Raw genomic sequence first — 17,755 nt, 5'->3', positions numbered from 1 at the left:
TCCTGTTCTGGCTTTTATTGTGATAAATAAAAAACGTCTTTTTGCATATCTTGTACTGTATAAATTTGGATTTACCCAGTTTTTGTAAAGCTGCTACTTCTGTTACGTTGCTTGTAGTCACTCAAGAAATGCTGTCTTGGGTCAGCTTGATGCATGCAGAAACAGACCTTTGACAATCTAGGCCCCCATGTATGTATGTACCAAAATGCCTATAAAATTAATTGAGTGCAGAAGCACTTCATGTCAATAGATGATGTTCCAAGCAAATCTAGGAATTCACATATGTCTGGCTCTCCACTGAAGTTATTGCAAAAACTTTGGGGAGGGCTCCATGCCTGCCACAGATCACTGGATGCTTATACTGGCTTTTAAAAAAGTGTTATGCCACAATATTAACTGGCTTTTGTTTTAATGCCAATCCAACAGAAATGAATGGGGGTTGCATCCGAGCAGGGTTTGGTGCAAGGCGCACTACGATTGCTGAACTCACTATTTTACTATTAGCTAGCTTCCTTAAGTTGCTGCAGAAAGCTTTGTTCTTGCACACTTGCTGCTGTAGATGAAATGGCCCTGGTCCAAGTCTCATTGGACTTGTGACTCATTTATCCGTTGATTTCAAAGAGACTTAAGCATAGCTAAATTCAGAGTCTCTGCTTTTTAAGATGCTATCTAGGCAGAGACATCACCTTGCCAACAAAGGTCCGTATAGTTAAAGCTATGGTTTTCCCAGTAGTGATGTATGGAAGTGAGAGCTGGACTATAAAGAAGGCTGGTCGCCAAAGAATTGATGCTTTTGAATTATGGTGCTGGAGGAGACTCTTGAGAGTCCCATGGACTGCAAGAAGATCAAACCTCTCCATTCTGAAGGAAATCAGCTCTGAGTGCTCACTGGAAGGACAGATCGTGAAGCTGAGGCTCTAATACTTTGGCCACCTCATGAGAAGAGAAGACTCCCTGGAAAAGAGCCTGATGTTGGGAAAGATGGAGGGCACAAGGAGAAGGGGACGACAAAGGACGAGATGCTTGGACAGTGTTCTTGAAGCTACCAGCATGAGTTTGACCAAACTGCGGGAGGCAGTGGAAGACAGGAGTGCCTGGCATGCTCTGGTCCATGGGGTCACGAAGAGTTGGACATGACTAAACAACAACAAAAAATTCAGAGTCATGAGTTTGAGTCCCACATTGGAGGGAAAGATTCCTGCATTGCAGGGAGTTGGACCAGTTGATGCTTGTGATTCCTTTCAGCTCTACTATGATTCTATAAAACCAGTGTGAAACTAAAGTCGATTATAGACATGTTTATAGGGATGTAGCCAACTAAGTTCTACTCCGAGTAGACCCATTGAAATTAATAGATCTAAGTCATGTCCATTTGTTTTGATGGGTCTACTCTGAGTATTACTAACGTTGGATACAACCCAGTGTCTTGGCATTCAAAAGGACAGACAGAAAGTTAAAAATGATCCTCCATATTGCACAAGTGATCATAAGGGTTTAAACATGTTTTGCCTATTATATTGACTTTCTAAAGGAACACTGAAGCTTTGCAAATGCAATCATGCTTAAATCACTAAAAACCTCTTAATAAAAATATTAGAAATAGATCCACTATTCAAATTTTAAACCCTATATTTTACTATGGTCATTATGCTGCAATCCTATACACATACCAGAGCGTAAGCAATTTTGAACTCAGTTTGGCATACACAACTGGACTTGCGTTCTCCATTTAACAGAAGATTTTTATGTGAGCAGAAGTCTACATACAGGCAACATAGCTTAGTAAAGAGGCTAAGTTAAAACAAAATATGAAGAGATGGGCACTGGGGGAAATGTGCACTTTTTGAAGGAAAATAATTCTTTGTGTTTTGAATGTTATTTGGGCCTTTACAGTTCATAAATTCAAAACAGTACAGTCCAAACATCCTGTATATTAGGAAACCTAGAAGGGATCCGCAATCCGATAACAATTCAATTGCAGGTATTCTCCCCATGGGTTTGAACCTACTGTGCACAGAACGGAAAAGATCATTCCATAAGAAGTTGTCATATAGTGAAGAATAACAACCCTCTGGCTTTGGTACCTTGCAGACGAGCACATTTATTGTGGCATGAGTTTGTGCAGGTTATAGATTATCAGATGAATAAAATGACCGGTAAACTTGGTTAGTTAGGTTCAGTGAAGGAGCAGGATTGTAAAAAAAAGAAAAAGAAAAGAATATCGGTAATATGCTAAAGTTTCTGAGAGGATTGCCATGTTAGTCTGTTGCAGCCAAAATAAGAAAGTTTTGTCCTCAGACCCAGTCCTAAAATCAAGGTGAATAGTGCCAGCCGGGCCAAAGCATTTCAAAATTGCACCTAATACTGTATGAGATAAAATCAATGCTTTAATGCTATATATGGGGTGTAGTTTCTTTTCCAAAGTGTCAGCCATGCAAATCAAGTGAACTCTTATTCAGCAACTTAGTAGTCTAAACTACACTGAACAATATTTGTCAAAGTATGTTAATTCTTGGAGACTGGAATGTTCAGCCACTGAGGGATAGCCAATATGGTGCCCTCAAAATGTTGTTGGACTCCTACTCCCATCAGCTCCAGCCAGCATGGCCACTGGTAAAGGATGAGGGGAATTGTAGTCCATCAACTAGCCACCTCCATTGTAAAACACTTCCTTAGCTTATCTATAGGAAGGCCCCCAGCCTCCATTGATGATATCAGTTTCCATAGACTAGGAAACTACCTAGACTCATAAAAGCTTAGGCTAAAACTAGTAGCTCGTTCTGCTGCACATTTAATGTCCTATATTCCATTTATATAAGAGATGTGGCTTTTCTTTTCCATCAGATGGGAAGCAGAGCTATTCCATCCACTCTGCTGAGAGATTAGCTCATTTTTTGCTACTTTTCTCCCTGAACTTTTGAGACCCAGCTGATCTCTTTAAGAACTTTGCAACATTCAGAGCTGGTACCCGGGTTTGCTTTTGCCTTGTGTGTCCTGTGTTGTAGATTTTAAGCCTGCTCTGGGAGCCTCTTTGGCTGAAGTATAGTATAAAAATACTTTCAGTAAATAAATGAATGGTGTTGTGCATAAAAGTTAGGGTGCACTAAATAAAGGTTTATTATATGAATTGAGCACAGCAGGAACGTATGCCTGAAAGCTGTAATACTGGTTTGACAATGGTGGAACATAATTGTGTGTCTTGGGAAACACAATATTGCCACAGCCTGAACTGAGAGTCTCGTGAATGCATAAGCATGTCTCATCACATTCTTCCCATGACCTGACATGCATGGCTGTCTAGTCCTGTAGGGTGATAGACCATTATTTCTGCATTTTCTGCAGGCTCTGATGATGATCTGGAAAATAAGATAAAACCATACAATAAATGCATAGCAAGCTAAAAGTTAAAAACAAAGGTCAGTAACCCATTTGGGGGGAATGCACTCTTAATTTCCTGCATAGGCCTGGCTGAATAGAAAAGTTTTCAGCAGGCATGTAAAAGTTGGCACAGAAGGCACTTGCTAAATCTCTATTTGTTGAGTATTCCACAGGACTGGGCTGATGACATCAAAGGCTCAGTTTCTTCTAGTCAAAGGAGGCTTGCCAACTCTAAACAGCCAGTGATGCTCCTGTAGATAAGCTCAGTGATCAAGCTGGGATATAAGTGTTCAGGTAATCCCTGAGGTACCCTACATCTAACTTGCTTTACAAATGAATACAAGAACTTTGAACCTGGCTTGGGCAAGGTAGGGCAGGCAGTACAGCTGTTTTAACAATGGTATCACATTTTCTCAACCAGACCTTCTGAACCAGAGGCAATGGCTCCCAAGTTACTTCTTCATAGAAGAGCAGGATATAAAATGTTTCTATATATGTTTATGTTTCTAACACATAAACATTTGTAGTGCCTTATGCAGATCCTTATTTGTAGTAATTTCAGAGTACGGGGATTTTGAAAGGTTATATATGTGTATAACAGGGAATTTTAATAAATACTGGCTGGTTGCCAATCTTTCTTGGGAGAAACGTGCTTGAATTAGTTATGTCTGCATATGTCTGGGTGCTCTTGGATGAAGTTGATTATCTGATTTCAGTCTGTATTCAGGTGTGACTTTGGCACTTCACAAATAATCTGCAATGGATGAAAGATGCCAGGCGAACAAATCCCTTTTCTCCCGGCCAATTAAACAGTCTATGGCCTTTTAAACTGGTGGCAGACAGTATTGTTTTGTTTGTTATTATGTTTTGTATTTTGTGTTTTTATACTGTAAACCGCCCTGTAATCTTTGGATGAAGGGAAGTGTATGTATTTAATAAGTAAAATAAATACATAAAACAGAGGAGTGTGGTCTTGTGGCTTCTCATAGACCTCTCATTAGCTTGTTTCGATTCTTCTAAAAATGTAATCCTTGTGGATGATCTTTCTAGGATGGAGATAGGAGGTACTGTTTTGCAGTGGTTCTGCTTCTTCCTGGTGTGCACATTCCAGAAGACTGAGGGAATTGTGGTTTGGTGCTATGGCACTTGTGCTTTGAAACCTCAAGTTTTTATCTTACATAAACATTTACACGAAACCTCTGGATGAAATTGTCTGGAGAATGGGAATGAGATGTGAACAATATGCTAATGACTCCCAACTATATTTTCTTTATACCTGAATCAGGCATGGAATCAGTAATGGCTAGATGAGAAATAATAAACTGAAGCTTAATCCACATAACATGGAGCTGCTGTTAGCTGGTTCTGGGGAGGTCTTTGGTTTGCTTGGGATGTATTTGTGCACAAAAGGCCTTTCTGTAACAGATGCAGCTCCTCCTAGACAAAACATAGTTGTGCCACAGTTATCCATGTTCTTGTAACATCCTGACTTAGTTTAAGATTCAGCAGACTGCCCTTGAGAAAAATGGCACAAAACCAGGAAAGTACCACTGAAAGGGCAGGGGGGAGAAAAGGATAAACTGAAGGTGTTTGATGAAATATTTATCTCAGATTCGTATGGGATAGCTCAGTTAGTAGAGCATGAGATTCTTAATCTCAGGGTCATAGATAAATGATGTAAGGAGGGAGCTGCAGCCCAAGATAGGAAAAGAGGTAGTAAGGGAACACCTAGCTACTTTAAATTTCCAGAGCCTGATGAGCTGCATCCAAGGGTACTAAAGGAGCTTCTGGGTGTAATTTCAGAGCCTTTGAGAATTGTTGGAGAGAGAACAAGTGAGGTCCCTACAGACTGGAGGCGGACAAATGTTGTTCCCATCTTCAAAAAGGGGGGAAAGGAAGACCCAGGTAACTATCAACTTGGTGAGCTTGACATTGATACCATTAATCCTAGAACACATAATTCAACAGTTGGTCTTTGAGCATTTGGAAAAGGATGCTGTGATTACTAAGATCCACCATGGTTCTCAAAACCAGGTCATGCCAGACCAATCTGATTTCTTTTTTTGATGGAATTACAAAGTTGGTGGATCAGGGAAATGCTGTGGACATAGTGTATCTTGATTTCAGTAAGGCTTTTGACAAAGTCCCCCATTTATTCTTGTGAGGAAGCTGATAAAATGTGGGTTGAACAAGGTAACTGTTAGGTGGATTCATAGCTGGTTGACTGACCGAACCCAAAGAGTACTCATCATCTTAGAAAAAAAGCGAGAAGTGGGGTGCCGTAGGTTCTGTCCTGGGCCCGTTGTTATTAAACATCTTTATAAATGACTTGGATGAAGAAATTGACAGGATGCTCATCAAATTTGCTGACGGTACCAAACTGGGAAGGGTAGCTAATGCTGCAGAAGACAGAATCAGAATTCAAAAATACCTTAACAGATTGGAGAACTGGGCACAAGCGAACAAAATGAATTTCAATATGGACAAATTTAAGGTTATGCACTTATGCAGGAAGAACCAGCTGCACAAATATAGGTTGGGGGACAACTGGGTTACTAGCAGTACATGTGAAAAGGATCTAGGGGTCTTGGTGGACCACAAGCTTAGCATGTGTCAACAGTGTGATGCAGCACCAAAGAAAGCTAATGCTATTCTGGGCTGCATCAAGAGAAGTACCGGTATAGTGTCCAAGGGACCACTCTATTCTGCCTTGGTCAGACCACTCCTGGAATACTGTGTCCAATTCTGGGCACCCCAATTTAAGAAGGATGTTGACAAGCTGGAACGTGTGCAGAGTAACCAAGATGATCAAGGGTGTGGAAACTAAGCCTTACGAGCAGCGCTTGAAGGAGCTGGGTATGTTTAGCCTGGAAAAGAGGAGACTGAGAGGAGATATGATAACCATCTTTGAATATCTTTAGGGCTGCCACATGGAAGAGGTAGCATGCTTGTTTTCTCCTGCTCTGGAGGGAGGATTAGGAGATTCGAACCAATGGCTTCAAGAAAGGAGATTCCAGCTAAACGTTCGGAAAAAATCTTTCTGACAGTAAAAGCTGTTCAGCAGTAGAACAGACGCCCACCGGAGGTGGTGGAGTCTCCTTCCTTGGAGGTTTTTAAGCAGAGGTCATCTGTCATAGATGCTTTAGCTGAGATTCCTGCTTTGCGGGGGGGGGGGTTGACTAGATGTCCCTCGTGATTCCTTTCCAACTCTACAATTCTATGATTTATCGTGTTTGGGAACAGTCCTTCCTCACGGGCATGTTTTGAAGAGCTATTCCCAAGTGCACAAACCCATGTAGGAACAGGAATCCCTATGCGTGTTTACGCGGGTCCCATTGGGTCCAGTAGTACTTAAATCGCTTAGCTTAGTTCAGTTGGTCTAGGCGGGCGGTTAGGCTTTGTCCCTGACCTGGACCGGGAACCCCGCAGCTGAAGCTACCAGGCACCAGTGGCTCTCCCGTACTTTTTTTTTACCTCAGCGCCATGGCCTCGCGGCTCGCCTCACCACAATTGGGGAAGTACAAGCGATTGCAGGCGTCTTCTTGCCGCACGCGGTGACGTAGGCACGCCCGTTTGACGGGGGCTTTTTCTTTTTAAACGATTGGCCGAAAATGAGACTTGCGCGGCACTAATTGGTTGACAGGGAAGGGAAGGGCGGAACCGGGAGCGCTCGGTGGCTGCGGTGGTTTATGCTGGACGGCGGTGGGGCGGGGGGAGGGGCAGCGCAGTTATTGTCTGAGGCTTTGGGGCCTCGGCGCTTGCAGGGAGCCTCTGGCGGTTAGGCCGGGCGGCCTTTTAATTCCGCCCCGAGCCCGCCTCCGCGGGTCCTTCCTTCCCAATTCGGAGCCGAGCGGGTTCCTCAGCTGCCTGTGTGGACGAGGTCCTCAAGCCGGCTCTCGTCTACGCTGCCGCCGCCCAACATTTCCGCCGAGAACAGCGCCGGAAAAGGAGCTCTTTTTAAAAAAAGACATATTCTGGTCCCTCACGGGCCGGGTGTGTGTGTGTGTGTGAGAGAGAGAGAGAGAGAGAGAGAGAGGTGGTTTTTTTGTCACCCTTCTACACACTCCGTCCTTCAGACGGCCGGCCGTTATTTATCTATCTATTTTAGGCTGAGGTGAAAAGCTCAAACGTGAAATAAAACGCCCGTGGCCCTCAGCTCCAGCTATAGAGACAGGAAAGGGCGGGGGGGTGGTACTACGCGCGTGGCCGTGGGCGCGCGCCTGCGTGCTGGACGTTTGAAGGGAGGAGGGACAAGGGAGGAGAGGCTGCGGTGTGAGTGTTCGCGCGGCCGGGCGGGCGCGCGGCCCACAAAGCGAAAGAGTGTGTGTGTGAGGGGAAAAAAAGGGGGGGGGTTGTTCGTTGTGTGGGTGCGCGCGCGCGCATTAGCGTGAGGGCAACCTTGGGGGCCCGTCGGACTGCGCGTGCGTGCGTGTGTGTGTGTGTGTGAGGGCGCGCGGGCGCGCGCGCTGGGTGGGAAAAGGATCTTTCTCTGTGTGGGAAGGAACACCCCCCACCCCCCATACACACACGCCGCCGCCCCCCCCCCAAATCTGCGGTGCATGAGAGAAGCGTGTGTGTGCGTGCGCGCGCCTGCAGCCCTGTGCCGGCCGCGGGTGGCTTCCCTTTCCCCTCCCCCCACTTTTCTTTTTGGGGAAAAAAAGGCTTTTGTAGATATATATATATTTATAATTATTTATACTGAGGTGAGGGCCAAAAAATGGCAAAATCAGGAGGAGGTGGTGGAGGAGGAGGAGGAGGAGGCGGCGGCGGAGGAGGAGGAGGCGGCGGCGGCGGCGGCGGCAGCGGGGGTTTAACCTGGGTGGTAAGTTGCCTTGGCATTTTCTTTCGATTTCTCTTCCCTTCTCGGCGGTGTTGCTTTCCTTTAACAGGCTTGGCTTGAAATGGGAGGCGGAAGGCCTCGGGGAAAATAATGGAGGAGCGGCGAAGATGCTTGCAGGGATGGAGAATGGGGATGCAGAGAGAAAGGGAGAAGGGGGAGGACTAGGCTGCTTCCAGGGTGGAAAGTACAGGGCTGGGTGTTTGCTGATTCTGGCGAGGGAATGGGAGCCCTTGGCTTTGCTGCTATGGGACCTTCACTTGCTGGCTTTTTGGGGGGGGGGGGACGGGTGTGTGGCCTGCCAGGGGTTCGCAGAGTTAGGGGGGGGTATGTGGCACCCACTTGTGTTACTGACTCTTACTCAGTGTGCTTCTTGAGTACACATGGCTATTTTGTTTCTGTTGATCAGTTGATAAGAAGAGGGGTCTTCCCACCCCGCAATTCCTGCAGAGTGGAAAGGTTGAAACAGTTTTTAAGGCCTCTTAGATTTGTTTCGCGTCTAGCCAAAGCATTGAACTAGCAGGCTGAAAGTGAACCGTCTCTCCAGCTGGGCCACTGCAGAATTCACACCTGAACTAGTAATAAGGATTTGGGATTTATCAGTTTTCTGAAAACTGGGGTCCTTATGTGCAAGTACCTTTAGCTCCGTCCCTACACAAAATAGGTAAATTATGAGAGGATCAGCTTTTGGATCTTGATATAAAAATACAGTGAGTATTCTGCTGGGGAAAATTTAGTGGGAAAGGGAGAGTTAAGTGGTCATGAAGCCATACGATGGGTTTTTTAAGATTAGAGGTTGTGATATGCTGTTTCTGGCCCAGTTGAAAGAAATCCCATTTGGAAAGACCCCAGGAGGGAGCAGATAGCTGAATGGATACAGTTCCCCAATCAGTCATTTACTTCTATTTCTCTTGTTCAGCAGAGAGTTCAAACCAGGGTCACTTCCTTAATGTAACTGGCAAGAAAAGGCAACACAGCACAATGGTGTAAAGGAGCAGTTTTCTTCAATGGGCTTGCTGCTACTCTAGAGCTTCATTTAGTATTACAATGTTACTACCCTAACTTCATTAGGACTCTTGCTCTGAAAACAAAAATATTTCCATTCCACTTTTAAGTCAGGTGTCCTGTAAAGGAAAGACAATGTTGCTATTCTTTATAAATTGAAAAGTGGCAAATTCTATGTGTGTCCCAGGATGCCTATTTTTAGGTACATAGTGGCAGCCACGCTTTAAAAATAAGACACCAGGCAACTCGTGGAATATTGCAATCCTTGCTGACAAGTAGGCTATGTTTCTATAACCAGGAGGGCAAACTATTCCTTGTTCTTCTGTTGTACTTGCTGGAGGAACAGTTGACATGTGCAAAGAGCAGAACTGATATTAATGTAAATGTCCCAGTTTGCTTTGTCAAGCAGTAGACTGGACTGTATAAGTGGATTTGTGAGCAGGGATGGTCTTCACCTTGTTGCTTCATATAGCAGTGGTACCCACCTTCTGATGAGCAGATTGACTTAATGATAGATATGCCTACTTGCATTTGAAACAGTTAGTCAATCTCATAGATCTATCAGATGCACTTGCAGGTCCATGTATCCAGCCAGTGGAAAGTTTTGAGGGAATGTCATTCTTAAGTGCTTTCTAGTCTTGCTTCTTTAATAAATTACCGTAATTTTCGCTCCATAACACGCAGTTTTTTGCTCCTAGAAAGTAAGGGAAAATGCCTGTGCGTGTTACGGAGCGAATGCACTCGACCGGAGCCATGGCTGCCGTCAGTCAAGCAAAGCGGAGCCGCTTGCAGGGCTTTGCACGGCTCTAGCTTTGCTTGCTTTACAGCCAGGAGGAGGGGGAGGAGCTGAGGAGGAGGGAGGGAAGGAGAGCCATGCCAGCAAAGCGGGCAGCAGCCGCTTACACGCGAGGAGGGACAGACGGGAGCCATAACAAGCCGGGAGAAGGCAGGCCCTTTTAAAGTAGCCGGCAACAGCTGCTGCAGCCTCAGCTAGCAAAGGTCCCAGCGCTCTCTAAACGGAGCAATGAGGCTGCAGAGGGACAGGAGGGCTTGGATCAGGAAGGATAAAGTTTAAGCAACCAGCAGCAAAAAAAACCCAAAACCAACCTGGAGCTCTGAGCCACTAGCGCAGTGAAAACCAGGAAGTAAAAGAAAAGGCTATCCCCCGCTTCTCAGCTGTTTTCAGGCAGGATAGATTTGAGCATTGTCTGGGTCCTAGTGCCCCTACTGCTTTTTGTTGCTGCTTATTGCTGCTGGTGGCTGCTTATCACTCAAACTGAACCTGATACCAGTAGCCACCTGTACAAACAAAGTAGAAGGCTGCAAGGAGGAGAGCTTTTACACAGCTAATGGCAAATCCCCTGCAATCCAAGTCCTCCTCACTTGCTCAAATCTATTCTGCCTCAAAACAAGGAACAGAAGAAAAAGGCTGCAAACTGTTAAATGGAAAAAACCCCAGGCACAGGGCAAATACCTTAAGTATACCTTTAAAGCCACAGTGCTCTTTCCCTCCCTGCTCAGCTCGCAGAAAAGCTGCTTCTCCACCCACCCCACGCGTGCTCCTTATCCCTTGAGTGCTTTTCCTTCCCTCCCCACTTAAAACGTGGTTACAAAGCACGGATCCACATGGATCCTCAGGATTTTTGCACTGGGTCACCCCAAACTCACCATCAGATCACATGTCTGTGGCCACAGCATTAACCACAAAAATCATACATCTACTGTTTCATTTAGAATATTTTTTTCTTGTTTTCCTCCTCTAAAAACTACATGCGTGTTATGGTCAGGTGCGTGTTATAGAGCGAAAAATACGGTAACTTTGAAATTGGAGCTGTAATAAGGGTCACTATTTGGGATGATGTATTAACTCCACTAACTTTTAAAGAAATATGTCCAGAAATGCAAATTGAGCAAAACATTTAGTATGGACACAATGGCATTAGTGTTCCAGCTAAAGTCCCAACTATCTTTGAACTTGCACTTTGAATTTAGTAGTTGAGGGCTGGGATTATTTCATTTGTGATGCATGAGCACTAAATCATTTTCCTAAAAAGTATTGCTATTTGTGTGTATTGTTGTAATTGTCTGCTACTTCCATAGTCCTTGTTCTTTCAGCTTTCAAAGTGATCTTTCATTGCTTTACCATATTTGTATTAAAATTGTGATTCTGTGTAGGTAAAAATTGGCAAGGCCTCAAACACTAGACATAGTGAGCTCTCTGCTAAAGGAAGAATTAATGTTCAAAGGTGTCTTTGACAGATTATTACTATTTATTATGACTACATTTCAGAGTTAAACTAGTACAAGCGTCCTTGGCAGATATGCCTTTTGCAATTTCTTATGGATAACACCAGTAAAGCAGTGGAGTTAGGATCCTTAAATGGAACTCCCCCCCCCCAAATTGTGTATACCCGTTAAATATGTTTTGATATTAGTATAAAAACTTAATTACATTTTTTAAAAAAATAAGTTATACCCTCAAAACTTTTCTGAATAAATTGTGGAAGTTGAGTAAACTGTTTCTTTTCAATAAATATTAAAGTTAAAACTGGAAATGATTCACAGTGATTTTCCCCATTGTGAATACTGGATGTAACGATCCAAGGGGAGGTATCTGCTCTAATCTATTTTGTATCTTTGCCAATTTACAGTGTATTAAAGAAGTTGGGGAGACTGTATCTGTAAAAGGAATATACAGACCTTAAGTACATTAACTTTATATACATTAGCTTTATATACATTATTAACATTAGCTTTTCTAGCAAAACTTTTTTGTCATAACAAAAACCCCTTAAGCAAGGAGATTGGTACACAACTAGAGCTTTTATTGTGCTTCCTGTGCAAGACCTCATTTTCTGCACTCTCACATTGAATGTTTCTGCACATCATGCCAGTAATACATCTTGGAATAGCACATTCCTAGAATACAGAACCAGAGCAAATACGCATATAGTCATGGTAGATTTGATCCATGCGGCCTCTTATAGAAAGGAAAGAAAAAAAAGAAATGTAAACGAAATATCAAGACTTCATCCATTTTTGCTCAGAGGTTAAAAGCAAGAAATAATTGGCTTGTATGTATGTATGTAGCACTAAAACTTGGCTTAGTGCTATGTTTGAGCCTTGACTTGTATGCTCCCCTCCGCTCCCCTCCCACATGGTCTGATGGAATTCTATACAAGTTTTACTTTCCACAAATCCTGGCTTGTTAGTGTAGCAGCCCAATAGGCGATGATTTAAAACAAATTTTGGTTTATCAAGCCAGCTTCATGACGGGTTTGAAATTGTTTTGTTTAGAAACCTATCAGTATTTATTTTAAACCATGATACTTAGTTCAGATACCTAAAAGCCAGGTTGCATGGAAACTTAAAGTAAACACTAAAAATCTCATGGGGCGTGCATGTGTCTTCAGGCTTTTTCCAGCTCATGCACATAGCACTAAACCATGGGTTAGTGTTACATGTGTACTATCCATCTATCCATCTTTTGCTGGCCATACATTTGCTTGCTTGAAATTACACTGACATTCGAAAAGCTTGTATCTATTACTATGCTCAAGTGACACATACAAACAATACAGCTGACATGCAGACCAAGTCCAAAACTGCATTTAATTTATGAAGTGGTGGAACAAATGCAGCCTTAATTCCCATAGCTACTGGCAGCTGAAGATGGTCTAATACTTTCTTCTTGCAAGCATATATAACAGGTGACGTCTGTGCCCAAAGAGATGTATAGGGCTGCAAATATTTAAATGTTTCCATCTGTGATTAGTTGTTGATCAAGGAGATAATACAGAGAATGTGTAACTGTTAAAGCTGAGAACCTGATCTGGACTATCTGTTCCATAGTTTTGTAAAATAATATGGTTCGTGTGTACGTAAAGAAACATCACTTTAAGATATTACAAGACAGCTTTTCTTCTGATGGAGTTGTAAAGTGTTTGAATCATGAACATCAGAATATTTTATACCCTATGTACTTATGACCTTAAAGACCTTTTACTAGGAACTAATAAAAGGTGGTTTCTTTAAAGGTAATGATAAGTGTCTCATAATTTGGGAACAAACCAACTATTCTGTCAACTTATGAGTAGAAGCCTTTCCTGTCCTCAAGCCAATTTAACACATTTACATCTTGGATCTGTATATGCTGACTTAGGAGTAAGTCCCAAGTCATAGAATTGCAACCTTAGGCTTTGTGAATTAAAACCCAACATTACCATTAGTACTGTACTCTTTGGTTTGGTGTGTTTTTTTAAAGTGCTATTTTGGTGTTCTCGGACAATGAGAAGTAGGAAAAGTGAGGCAGCAGTTGTAGTTCATTAAAAAAAAAATTAAACTTCATAGTAGAGACTTCAATGCAGTTTAAAATATATGTTTGACCACACCTCCAAGAAATAGTTGAAAAAGGCACACTGCTTTAAAGGCATAAGAGCTTTGTCTGATCTGGAATCTCACAAGACTGCTGAAATAATACGTTGTGATTCGAGGACCTGATCCCCGCTTGGGGAATAAAGACACGTGGACACAGTATGTAAGGTTAATGGGTAAGGAAAAGGCCACAACTTTATTGATTACAGCATGTGAGAAGGTATTGGCTTAGGCATTGGACCACGGAACATTAGACTCCAACCACTCGGAGAGGGGTGAGCCCAAAGGGGTTTATTCACCAGAAGGTGGAGCCTGTTGATGCTAATACAACTATAAGCTCTCTCCTGATGTCACCAAGGGTCATGCCATGGCCCCCCCGCCACACAGGGATCGGACAGGATCCACGACCGCCGGATTCCTGTAGCGGAATACCCAAAATTGTCGGGGAAGGCGATGGCCACACCTTGCCCCCCCGAAACACCAACAACACATTCCAATGCCTAACTGCCAAATACCACGAAAGTTGTGACGGTTGCTACGAGGTAGGCGAAAAAAATCCAAGAGGCCGGGCCAGTTTAGCCAATTGGGAAAAACTCCTACCAGGCCCCCTGGTTAAACAGGGCGACCAACCAGAGGTCCACAGCAAAGTCTCAGGAAAAGCTAATCTAAAGGGAGTGGAGGGTGGGTGACTCGAAGAAAATGTGTGGGAATCTCACAAGACTGCTGAAATAATAGGTTGCATATCTGTCTAAAACATAAGAGTTTGCCATTACAAAGTGTTTTACAACCTTGGAACAACAATAAGACTGGCCATATTCACATACCACTTGGAATTCTGGTTAAGCTTAACTATGTCTTAAAATGCAGCATGCTGGTGCAGAGGGAGAAAATCACAGCCGCTTCACTCCTTCTGTGGTGGTGCAGCATTATAGGAGCCTAACCATGGTTTGTATTGGAGTTCTGTCTGAAGCTGGGCTTGTGGTTTCTCTCTCCCCCACCCTCCCCGTAATCCATGAGCTATGAGCTTGGTTACAGCTTGTGCTTTGGGAGAGAGACAAATCACACTTCTGAGTTCAGACTACACTAAGGCAAACCATGGCTTAGCTCTTACTAATGGAGCAGCAGGAATAGGAGGAGTGAAGCGACCATGATTCTCTGTGTGGTTCACCTTTAAACTATAGTTAAGCGGTACTGCGCTGCGTCGGGATGCGGGTGGCGCTGTGGGTAAAACCTCAGTGCCTACGACTTGCTGATCGTATGGTCAGCGGTTCAAATGCCCGTGGCGGGGTGAGCTCCTGTCGTTTGGTTCCAGCTCCTGCCCACCTAGCAGTTCGAAAGCACTCTTAAGTACAAGTAGATAAATAGGGTTCTACTCATGGAGTGCTCTAAAGCAGGTATGAGAAACCTATGTTGCTGAAATGCAACTCATATTATCTCTGGTGTTTGGTAATGTTGGCCGAGGCACCTGAAGAGCCACAGTCCCCCACCCCCAGTTCTGAAGGTACGTAGCTAGCACTTTGAATCAGGTTCCAGTGCTACTTTTTCAGTGGTGTTGCTGGCGTTATTCATGTCACGTATATACCACTTTATATTTTAAAGAAAACAATCTAAAGCTGTTTACAATACATTGAAACATCAAATAAACTGGGGGGGGGGTGAACCATGTACTCCTTGCAAAAAAGAGTGGGATTTAAATGCAATAAATAAGCTCTTCGGCTTACCTGCTTAAGAAAGTCAGGTGGAGATGTCAGTTGCCAACCTGCAATCGGACCTGCACCAGTTGCAAAATGCGCTTTGAGCATGGCTAATTTCAAACACTGCTTCAGAGATAAAACTAAACCACAATTTTGCCCTGAGCCTTTTAGGTGTCACAGGCCTGCATGTTCCTTCCTCTCTGTTGTTCTCTCCCTAGTTTGTGACAACCAGGTGCTGCTTTGGGTTAAATATCAAAATATACATTTTGCTACCAACTGGGAACCTGCGGAGTATGGAGTGTGTGAGCTGAAGGCTCATTCGCCTAGTGCCGAACCATGGTTTGGTGTTAACCTTTGAACCAACCCTATATGGCAGTCTCCCTTTTTAAAGTGAGGGCACTTTTAACGTTTTGTATTATGGTGTGGGGATATTTTCTGTATAGAGGGGTGGAGAGAAATCTTTAACATGACCCAGTAGAAAGTGCAGAAGGTAATAGGTCAGATAAATTCCCATATTATTTAAAAAAAATTCTTCTACCAAAGCCAACAATATGGAGGCATGTCCTCTATGCATCAAGAAAGTTCCCTCTTGGTTTGTATCTTTTCCCCTAGTGGCAACAAACATTGCTACTAGCCCAAAGTCTTTGCACAATGAAGAATTAGAAAGCTGTAGTTATTTTATTCATGGAAAAGGTTCTTACTTGCGGTTGTAGAATGGGATGAATCAGTATAGTTTGGTTACCTTTCCTCCTTTTATTTCAGACACTTTTTGATAATCAGAATAATGCTTCAAAAAAGGAAGAACCTGAACACGTGAATAAGAATGATTCAAAGAAGATGTCTGTTGAGAGAGTTTATCAGAAAAAGACTCAGCTTGAGCATATTCTCCTCCGTCCTGATACATACATTGGTTCAGTGGAACCTGTAACTCAGGTAATTTTTATTTTTCTCTTTATTTAAAGCAAGTATTTATACTGTAGCTGAAGGTTTCAAGCAATGTTTCTGTGTGGTTTCCCCCCCTATGTCAATCCAAATGTATGGGAGGGATACAGAGAAAAAACAGTGCTGAGAATTAAAAATACATATGTTCTGTGAATATTTAAAGTAATAGCAGTAAATATTTATTTTAAAGTTCAGTAAAGTAAACTCTTGTTTTTGTGTGTTTGTGTGTAGCTGATGTGGGTGTTTGATGAAGATATAGGAATGAATTGTAGAGAGATTACCTATGTACCTGGCTTATACAAGATCTTTGATGAAATTCTTGGTAAGTGTTTATAATTGTGATATTCTGCTATCCTAAGCATTTTCAAAGTGCTTACAATGGAATAATTTAGGAGAATTTAGAACTGGTAAAAACATGTTAGTAATCAGCCACGATAAAGAGTAAAAATAGATTGTGGGATTGCATGCTCCCTTCTTTCAGGGTCATACGTTTACAAATTCCCTCCATTCAACCCCTGCTGCTCTTAACTATGACTTGGGCTTATACTAATTTTGAACTGATTAATGTTCAGTGTGTATTTCCAGTCCAGAATTTGCAAAGATCCAAATGGTGCATAAGGAGTGCAATCTGTTCACAGTTAACCATAGTAATTTTTGAGGAACTCAGCATTGTAAGGGACCTCTAGGGTCATCTAGTATAACCTCTTGCTGATTCAAGAAATTCACCACTGCATAACACCGTACCATTGTCAAGGGTGGAGGGGAATGGGAAACCAGCAAACAATCCTACAGCTTATTCCCTGTCTCCTAATCATAATTATAATGGCCATGTACCATCACAACAACCTAAAATTCCTTTCATTTTATATGGAACACTAGAACTATGCATTGGTGAGGTTTTCAGTTTTACATTTTGTATGATCAAGGATTATGGCGGCATTGGGAACACCATAACTGAGGCTCACAAATAAATCAACACAAGTTATTAGCTCATAAAGTATTTTACCAGCCTCCTATTCGCCCATGTTCAGGTTGATTGTCTGTGAACCTAAGAAGATAAAAATGCCAACTTTTGTAAAGATTCCTTACCCTGGTCATCTGAAGATAAATATTACTTGTCACAGGTGACTAGTGAGTGGATATTTACAAGCTTGCAATAATTTTACATCGGGAATCTAGCTCAATAGTAACTTCAGTGAAAGTACTACTGTACCATCACCAATACCATGCACAATTTTATTTATTTGTTGTCATTTCATATTAGCTATTGGCACATGCTTGCTAAAATATTCAAGCATACTAAAAAGCTGGGAAATTGTCATCCTGATCCTCACTCTGAATCATAATACTTGATTTTAGACCATTTTATTCATCTGAAAGCCTATATTATTCCCCACCACCACCTCTGTAGTATAACTAAAGAGGACTGAGATGTCTGACAACTTTTTCTGTTAAAATAAATTGTCTATAAAGTTTACTGGCACAGAAGTATTCAATAACCAAAGTATGGCTGGTCCTTTAATCA

The 17,755-nt window shown here is 42.7% G+C and overlaps 2 protein-coding genes across 12 annotated transcripts in view; one reads left to right on the top strand and one right to left on the bottom strand.

The window, feature by feature from the left end:
• Positions 1-17,755, bottom strand: part of LOC310689957 (uncharacterized protein) — a 621,685-nt gene that overhangs the window by 223,038 nt on the left and 380,892 nt on the right. The gene's annotated exons all lie outside the window — the stretch shown is intronic.
• The window catches only part of TOP2B (DNA topoisomerase II beta), a 47,475-nt gene continuing 34,905 nt past the window's right edge, over positions 5,186-17,755 (top strand). For 4 of the 8 annotated variants that reach the window (XM_083467777.1, XM_083467775.1, XM_083467778.1 and 1 more), the window contains exons 1-3: positions 6,857-8,200; positions 16,051-16,221; positions 16,462-16,552. In XM_083467777.1, the coding sequence (XP_083323903.1) occupies positions 8,096-8,200; positions 16,051-16,221; positions 16,462-16,552 (367 nt within the window). In that variant the 5' untranslated portion in view covers positions 6,857-8,095. Of the gene's footprint in view, positions 5,284-6,855; positions 8,201-16,050; positions 16,222-16,461; positions 16,553-17,755 lie in introns of those variants that run through there. The other 4 variants (XM_083467780.1, XM_083467779.1, XM_083467781.1 and 1 more) reach the window with 3 other exon arrangements.

This window comes from Podarcis liolepis (genome assembly GCF_965112155.1).
Source record: "Podarcis liolepis genome assembly, chromosome: 12".
Taxonomy (NCBI): Eukaryota; Metazoa; Chordata; class Lepidosauria; order Squamata; family Lacertidae; genus Podarcis; species Podarcis liolepis.
The sequence above is the reverse complement of the archived record's forward strand: the minus strand, read 5'-3'. Positions and strand labels throughout refer to the sequence as shown.